The sequence below is a fragment of the Macaca fascicularis genome, chromosome 7 (genome assembly GCF_037993035.2).
Source record: "Macaca fascicularis isolate 582-1 chromosome 7, T2T-MFA8v1.1".
Lineage (NCBI taxonomy): Eukaryota > Metazoa > Chordata > Mammalia > Primates > Cercopithecidae > Macaca > Macaca fascicularis.
Window position 1 is genome coordinate 15,068,804 of NC_088381.1, and position 9,105 is coordinate 15,077,908.

The window sequence follows — 9,105 nt, forward strand, 5'->3', positions numbered from 1 at the left end:
TTCTTTGAGACAACCATCTTCTACCCTCTCCAGCATCATCCAACTGACTTTCTGCAACAATGGAAGTGCTGTCTCCTCTGTTCAATGGTAGGTGCCATTTGTGGCTATTGCACGCTTCACCTATGGTTGGTGAGGCTTCGAAACGAAATCTTACATTTAACTTTAATTAATTGACATGTATATGAAAATAGCCACATGTGGCTACTGCATTGGACAGCACAGCTGTAGCCAATTCAAACCTCCTGAAAGCAAGAAGGTGAGGTTGAGAGGCAGTAGAAACTAAATGAACAATTATTCAGTCTTTCTCTTTAAAAGTTTCTTTCCCTCTTTTATTCAAGTTGCTGGGTGGAGTACCTGAAATTAGGGTCTGAGGCAAAAGAGTAGCAACGATAAAAATAATGATGATAATAATTTCCCCCCACCCCCACACACACACTTCTGTACAGTTTTTCGTGGGTTTAAAATGAGAAGACATCTAAACTCATTAACAAAAAGCTAGCTAGATTGCTTTAACCTAAAGCAACACTTTTCTATACAAACCTGAGACAAGAGCCAGTAAGATAAGCTTCAGGAGAAGCATTAGCCTCACTCCATACTATTGTCAGATCACCTCTTAAAGAGACCTACGGAAGCATAGGCACATATTTTGCTACGGGCTTTCCTGTCATAAAGTCTGCTGCTGATTCCTGGCTCCATTTCCTCTGCGGCGCAGTTTCCATGCCCCAGCCCCATAGATGGGTCAACTGATAACCAAAGAGCAAGGAGAGAGACAGACAACAGGTGCTGGCTTCTGTTCCTTCCGGACACAGAGCGCCTTTTCGTTTTTGCCTCTTTCATGTATTGTGATGAGAACCTCTGCAGTACATGATACACAAAACCTTGAGATCTTACCTGACTAACTTCCCGCAGCATTCCCATGGCCCGTGAGGGACTTCAACAAATGGTGGCTGTTCTCCTTGACCTACGTCCTCACCCATGAAGTGCACTTACTCAAACTCTACATGGTACAAAAACTTACTCTTCCTGCATGCCTTCGGTATTTACCACCCTGTCCTTTGTATATTCGTATATATATATATACCCTGTCCTTTGTCTGTATGTGTGTGTGTGTATATATGTTTCCTGAACAATATGTTTCTCAGGTGTTGTAAGCTCTGATGGAAGGCGGAGTTTGGTCACTGTAGTTCTTCTTGAGTACTGCCTAGCACAGTGTCAGACGCAACTAAGGGCTTAATCAATGCTACTTGATAACGGACAAAAGACTACTAGACTCAAAGGGACTTTTACGGCTTTGGGATTTTAAGCCACTTTTTTCAGTTCAACATATTCCAGAACACGATATATTGCCGCTGCCTTTGGAGGGTCTGTTAAGGGGACTGAATTAGGCTTGGTTATTTTGGGGGTAAGGACTTCAGAATCAGCCATGTATTTTTCAGGTTGATGAATTATTTGAAGGTTAGTAAGACAGTCTTGAACTAAGCCAGCAGTTGCACCACAGGCATGGAAGGAAGGAAGATGGCATGACAAACACATTTCTGGTCCCTCTTTTTTCAATAGTGAAACAGAAAGAAGAAAAATCCTCATTCAGGAAATAGTCACAGCGGCCTGCTAAAGCCGAGCAAATCTGACTGCTGAAATGGTGTAAGGATCTTTGCAGTTTATTCGGGTTTGCAGTTTATTCGGGTTGGGAAGGAGTACATGATGAACGATGGCCCCACATTGGCCGTGCCTCCCCGGTCTCCACTGTCCTCTCATGTATCTCCTTGCAGCACATTTTCTAAGGAGATTATTTTGAAATAGAAAGCCATTCATTCTGCTCACAAAAATTCATCTTAACTGAAAGATTAAAGTGTAAAATAAGACTGAAGTATAAAACAAAGAGAAATCTAATGAAAATTTAATGCTAAACTAGTAATACTAAAAAACCTTCCTCTTGTCCAAGTTAAAGTCTACAACAAACAGCACTTTAAAGCAGCTATTGGCAAAGTGTGGTGCTTGGGCCAGATGCATCAGCATCTCCTGGGAACTTGTTAGAAATGCAAATTCTTGTGCCCCACCCCAGACCTACTGGAGTAGAAACTCTGGGGGTGGGGCCCAGCAATGTGTGTTTAAAAAAACCAAAAAAACAAAAAACAGCCTCCATGTGTGATTCTGACACTCTAATGTTTGAGAACCATTACTTTAAACCAATGTTGGAATAGCTGAAACTATTCAATGCTGTACTAAATTGTACTAAATGAATATCCTTAACCTGTCGAGTGTTTCCCCAATTCTATACATAAGGTCTGAGCAAGCACTTAACACACACAGCCACTAGTCCGTCATTCTGAGATCTCATGGATCTCGAGCTGCCTAGGATCTGATGAAGCCTCCCTTAGCTTCCCAGGAGGCTCCCAGGGTTAGGGCAGGCTGGCGGGGTTGGTATGTCTGAGCTGTGCCACACAGGCTCCTCTGCTTCACCGCGAGAGATGGAGGGATATAAAAAGGGGCCCACAGGGGGAACACGAAGCTGGAAATCTTTGAATTCAATGATTTCATTGAAATCCATCAATTTTAATCATGTTCGGGGAGGAAATATTTAGTACTTTTCAATCACTATTTCACAAATAAAAATCCAAAAATAAATCATGCTTATAACATTAAAAAAAACATCTTTTCAGATAATTGCTTGACGGCTGCACAAACGTGTCTCTCCCACGGTGAGCAAAGGTGCTGACAGAGTGCAGCGTCTGAAATGTGTGTGTCCACATTTATTTCCCAGTCCCTTCACCCTGCATCGCAACATTTATTAACCAATGTCTTCTCGTCACAAACCTCCTGGCTTTACCCAGTCCTTTCCTATTCCATCACATCTGCCCTCCAGATTGCAAGGGGAATTATTGAGACTTTATTCCTCCAAATGATTCCAATTTCTGTTTGATAACAAAGTTTGCTCATGTAATAGTCTTTATGTGCCCCAAGAAGGCAAGGACAGAAAAGTCTCAAAGTACCAGATGCACAATATCCTTTTATGATATTTGTCATCACAAGAAAAACCTCCATCCTGAGAAAAATGGAAATGCAAACTCTCCTCAGTAACTTTTCTCACTTTAAAATTGCACTTCTCATCACGACCTATTACACCCACATAGTCATGTGCCATAGGCTCTGCAGACTGTCTCCAACATTTCAAAAGCTCAAAAGCTATTTTTAAAGCCAAAATACAATCTAGATTGCTGTTCTGTAAAGCACTTTTAAAGGAAGAACAAAGTAATATAGTGATTTTTATGCCTGTGGGCAGGTAGCCAACTTACCAAAAGATTGAATGCAGCTGTCAATGAGATCGTCCAGGCTGGCTCCTTTGGCTAAATGTCCCAGAGACACCATCATTCGGAACTGGGTGATCTGGGCCAAGCTGGGATGGGAGGGGAAGGGGCTGTTGGCTGGCTTCGCCTCTAGTCTTGCTTTAGGGGCAGCTCTGCAGCCATGGGAAGGTTTCCTGGGGAAAGAGAGAAGGCAGTGAGGGGACAAACTGGCAGCTCCACGCTCTGAAGGCAGATTGGAGAGGAAGGGAATGGAGATAAGACAATTAATCTCAGGAGTTGAGCTGATAGAAGCCATACCCCTCCCACTTGGCAAATGCACCAAACGACTGGTTGGCTGTTAAACAGACATCTCCCCAGCAAAGGTGAGATTTCAGGGTTGCAACTAGGGCTCTTCATGCTGGCATTAGGATTGCTCTGTCCTACTGTCTCCCAGTTCCTGAAGGGGAATGGGCAGAGGCAAGACTATCTTGACAGTCCTTAGCTCCCAGCAATATATATATTTTTTCAGCTACTAAGCCACTGACTTGAATCTTAAAAATTGTTTACGCTGGTCTCATCTTTGGCTAACTTTGGCCAGGCATGGTGGCTCACGTCTGTAATCCCAGCACCGTGGGAGGCCGAGGCAGGTGGATCACCTGAGGTCAGGAGTGCGAGATCATCTCTGGCTAACTTCATTCATCTTCGGCAACACCTGAGATGCTACAGAAGGTCAGGCAGCCTCAGAATCATCGTTAAGGACCTTAAGGGAGAAGTCAAAGACTGAGAACCCAAGTGCAGGAAGTGAGGGGTGATGATGGTGGTGTTTAGATTTTAAGTGAGTCCTGCCTTTCTTACAAATCTTTTAGTTTTAAGATCTTGTTTTTCATGGTTGATAATACAAGTAACCATTATGAGTCATTTTTGTTACTAAACATCATTTTTTCAAATCCTTACCTGGGTCCTTAATGATTAAAACAGAAAGCAGAGCTGTGAGAGCGTTGTTCCAGAACTCAATGTAAAAGGGCAAGTTTGGATCTAGAAATGGCGTAAGAGTCCAATGGACTTTCATCTACTCACACGTAGCTCTATCTTTGGTCTTGACCTCATCAGTACAAGTCATTTTGCAAAATGATTTGGGAAGTTTACTGTCCTCTCCATTAAAAAATACACATATACACACACAGATCCATATCTGTAATCTTTTTTGGTTTAATAGTGATGAGTGTTGCTGGTAACTCTTCTAAGCATTTAGTTAATTCTCCTCTCTCTACTGTGGCTTTGGTTATTTTGTACTTTAATACTAAAGCAGCAAAGAGAAAAAGGAAAACAACGTATCTCAGAAGTGTAACTTTACTCACTACATATTATAAATGTATAATGGCATCAATTAATCTCTAAGTGCTTATTCTATGAGTAAGGCATTGTGATTGGCCAGAGAAAACCACACAGATAGTCTAGGTGAGGGTACTTTATATACTCATTATATACTAGTTGCTGTTGTTACATAACAGTAGTCTAGAAGTTCCTTAATACAAAAATACAGCTGAGGAATCAGACTGAGATAATGAAAAGAAAGCCATATAAATGTTAAATAAGTGTTCTATGAGTGTCAAGAGTAAGAAGCATGATGTTCTCAGAGGAGAAAGAGGCAGTTTGAGGGAGAGTGTCTGGGAAAGCTGCTCTGACAGGATATAATCTCAACCAAAGGGGCTGAGGAAGTGCTCAGATCAAAACAAAATGCTAGGCACATGTGGGTTTTGGGAAACCAGACTGCTAAGAGATGGTGTGTAACTGAACTATGGGGCCACTCAGTACACAGCTAGACCTGTGCAGGGGCACCCTGGCCCTTCAGGTTGTTTCAAACTAGCTCCAGGGCGCTGGTCTGCAGTGGCCGCTCAGTTCTATTCTGACCTGGTGCAGGTCCAGTGATATTGAGTCAACAATTGGTTACTGGGGCATCTGCTAACCCTAGGCAGTAATTCCTGAAAGATTAAGTCGGTGGTACAGGACTCAAGTTTCTGACCATAACTGATTTTCAAACAGGCCCTGTGATAACCGCATAATTGGATCAGTCTCCAAAAACAAAATAATAATGGCGACATGAATTGAGTACCTATGCTATGGCAGGTACTGTGCTGGGGACTGATCCTGTCTTGAGGCTTACAGCCCAGAAGGATGTTATCCCCATCTCATGATGCTGAAACTGAATCTTAAAAAGGGCAAATGACATAGCCAAGTTTATAAAACTCATATATAATAAACCTGAGATTTGTACCCAGCACCTCTCTGGCTTTATTCATTTAATAAATATTTACTGTGCTTGGAACTCTGCACATTTCACAACATGAGGATTAGTACTAGATCATCACAGAGAGGCTGAAAAGGTCAATTCAATTTAAAATGAAAGTAAAATCCTTCAAAAGCATAGCTGATACTGTAAAGGCTGAATCTCAGTCCATATTCCTTTTGCAGGCCCTCAGAACTGTCCTCAGGTCCCTAGAGCTGGACAGACTCTTTATGGTCATTTTCCAAACCCCTCTTCTATAGGTGTGGAGGTCCAGAATCGGAAGAGCAACGTGCCTGGCCACGACTGCAGAGACAGGCTAGCAGCCAGCCCCTTGTGGCCCATGCCTTGCGCCCCAGGTGGGCTCCCTTCCCTTCCTGAAAGCACTAACAGCTCTCTACACCTGGGCTACGTAGCCACTGCCGGGATTACTCAGCTTTCTGCCCCAGCTGCTGCCTTTGTCACCATTAAGACCTCCACCAAAGGCCGAGTAGGGGTAAGATTAAAAAAAAATAATAAAGTCATTCATTGTAGAAGTCTCCGTCTCTCAGCCTTTCCACAATACTTCTCCCTAGACCTTGGAGAAGAGGCGACTACAACTAGAGGCTCTATCTACACACAGAGCTCTTCCTGCTAGGGGTGGAGGGGAGGTGGGTACAGATCCAAGGAAAATTCCGTTTTCTTTCTTGGTTGGTGACATTGACCATTCAAGCCTCCTAATCCTGCCCTGTTTTCTAAATCTGGTAATGTTTCCCAGTGTCACCAGTAAGAGAAGCCACTTTGTTTCATAAGGGGATTCTTGAAGGTTGATGCTTTTACCAGAACCAGGAGGGATCAGGGTCAAGTATAGGGTAGTAAAAGGGAAAAGAGGGTGCCAAAAGCAATCTGGGAAGTATGGAGCCCAGAGAGACTCAGAGGGCTACAGCATGAGAAAACAGGGAGAAGAGAAAGTATCAAAAGTCAAAGTGCAGCCTAAGAGTTCTAAGAAGATAGGAATTATTTGCACGGTAGACTAGGAAACCTGGCTTTCTTGCTGTACAGTCTCTTAACTGGTTGCCTTGTGAGAAATCCTCAAATCGTTCTGCCTTTTCTGGTGAAATAGGGGTAGACAAGGATTTATAAAATGCTTTATTATAGGCAGGTCGAAGGGTGTTTTAACAATCCATAGAATGAGTGGCCTCTGAGTCTGTAAAGGCATATTTAAAAAAAGAAAAACAGTGGCCAAATGTTTTCTTGTAAATGAAAAAAACAAAACCCCGAGAGAAACGAATTAACTTGAAGGTGTTTTCTGAGCCTAAAAGTGACCAAAGTCCCATAGGTTTGCTGAAGGAGACCGTCAAAACTCTAAACTGGTTTAGGTGAAATCCTCTCCAGGCATAGGTATCTCAGTGGAGATCACTTTCAGGCTGAGCTTTGTATGAAATCCAGCCTAGAAAAGTAAGGGATGAAATGGAGTAAGGGAACTGGAACTTCCACAACTTTCTTTGCAGTGGAAGGTGACTCTCTTGACTTCTAGTGTGGATTCCTTCCAGTCCCATCCTCTCCCCCTTATAATACTCAATTTAATGTACTGAACTCCTCCTTCTGAATCTAGTGCAAAGTACAGTGGTGGACCCTCAGCGGACACCCGGATGGGGAGAGGCAGGGCGTGCATACAGGGCCAAGAACCCTCCGTTCCTGGGATTATAAGCACGGGAAGCCCAGCATCGCAAGCTTCCTGCCGCTACTGGGTATGGTGGTGCAAGGCACAGTCCCATATGGAGTTGTGAAGTGCACAATTTGTCTAGCCCTACGCCGAGGCCAGGCCGTTGTTCACGCTGTTGCCCAGTTCTGGTCCTTTGGCTACAAACTCAAAGCTGCCTGGCCAAGAGCCCTTTCACTCACTGTCCCTCTTTCTTCAACTTCTATTATCCAAGACCCTCTACAGAATCATAGTGAGGGGGAGAGGAGTGCAGCTTCCCATCCGGAAGGCCATATGTTTCGCTGACCCACGGATCTGGAAACTTCCGTGGGGCAGGGGCGACCAAGCGGTGCCACCTCTGCGGGCTCCCTGCAAGCTCCCTCGGCCGTTCTGGGCAGGGCCGGGTGGGGCCGCCAGGTGGCGCAGCCGGAGCCCCGCGCCCCAGCAGGTGCGGGCGGCGCGGAAAGTCCGCGAGTGGGAGTCCCGATGCCGGGCGGGGAGATGTGGGGGAGGAGGTCGGCGGGAGGGCGCCGGCTCCGCGAAGAGCATCGGCCCTAGCAGATCTCGCCGGGCGAGCTCTGGCCTCACGGCCGCCCCTCCACCGCCCCTCAGCCCCAACTCCCTCCCCGAAGCCCCGGGCGCAGCGCGCCGTGCGCTCTAGACACGTCCGCCCGTCGCTCTGGTGTCCCGGGACTCCGGCCGACCCTGGCCCCCCTCCGCCCTCAACTTCCCTCGGGGCGTTGGGGCGGCGGGCAGGGGACTCTTTCCCAAGTAAGGACACAGGCGCTCCCGAGGGCCACGGCCGCCTCTACTCACCGCGGAGCCTCTCTCGCCTTGCCCAGGGTGCCCATGGCCGCGGCCTGCGCTCCCGAAGCCGGCTCACCTAGCGCGGCGGGGCGCGGCGCATCGCCCCCGCCGCCGCCGCCGCCACCGCCACCTTCTGCCGGCCCTGTCCCCCACTGCCTCGTAGCCCCGGCCGCCCGCCCGCGCTCGAGCCCGGCGAGCCCGACCGAGGCGCACCGCAGGCACAAACTTTGTGCGAGCGCGCCCCCTCTGCCTCGCGCGCGCGCTCACACCCGCCCGGCAACCACCTGACACGCTGATGCTGGCGGCTGCAGGAAACGTGCGGCGCCCCGCCGCTCTTCCCCGAAACCTGCCCCCTCTCCGCGGGTGCCCGGGCCCTGCGCCTTCCGCGGTTCTCTCACCCTGCCCGCCGTCGACCTCTCTTGGCCAAAGGGTTAAGTCTCAGGGAGAGGAGCGGGCTCCCGGCTACCACACCCGCGCCTTGCAGGGCAGCTGTGCCCGGCGACCTCCACCTGAGGTCGGGAAACGGGCTGCGCCTAGCGGCTCCCATGGGACCCCCTTTCCCGCAGCCTCCACCCCGCTGCCTGCGGCCGCTGCTCGGAGCATTGCAGTGCGGACGCTTTGTCCCCTCGCGGGCCTCTCCTGTATAGATCAGAGCGCGGAGTCCGGCAGGGGAAAGGAACGGAAAGACAGTTGTGAAGTTGCCTTGACCTGCGCATTGGGGTCTCTTGGTAGCCGTCTGCAGGACTGGGCCGTAGACATGTGCCCTGCGCCCTGGACGAGGGCTGCCCATGTGGAGGTGCGCTCCGCAGGCGTGATCCGTATTGGGCCCAGACTCGGCCGCCTGGCGTCGGTGGGTGTGGGAGACGTGGGGACAGCTTTCTTACAACGTCAGTGCGCGCAGAAGACCTGGCCAAGAGGGGCGGCCCACCCGCTGCTTGTCCAGGTGATAGTGCTGATAATCTCAATTGCTAATGATGGAGTGCGGTTGTGCCAAGTGCTTTCTATACATTACCTCATTTAATCCATCCTCCCTGATACAAAGAGATCAC

The 9,105-nt window shown here is 48.0% G+C and overlaps 1 protein-coding gene across 4 annotated transcripts in view; it reads right to left on the reverse strand.

Annotated features, from left to right (window-relative positions):
* RASGRP1 (RAS guanyl releasing protein 1) overlaps positions 1-8,902 on the reverse strand; it is a 77,951-nt gene extending 69,049 nt beyond the window's left edge. For 2 of the 4 annotated variants that reach the window (XM_005559139.5, XM_005559137.5), the window contains exons 1-2: positions 8,066-8,295; positions 3,294-3,478 (exon numbers count right to left, since the gene is read on the reverse strand). In XM_005559139.5, coding sequence (XP_005559196.3) covers positions 3,294-3,478; positions 8,066-8,100 — 220 coding nt within the window. In that variant the 5' untranslated portion in view covers positions 8,101-8,295. Of the gene's footprint in view, positions 1-3,293; positions 3,479-8,065; positions 8,296-8,454; positions 8,721-8,764 lie in introns of those variants that run through there. The other 2 variants (XM_005559138.5, XM_045395272.3) reach the window with 2 other exon arrangements.
* Positions 8,903-9,105: the final 203 nt, after the last annotated feature.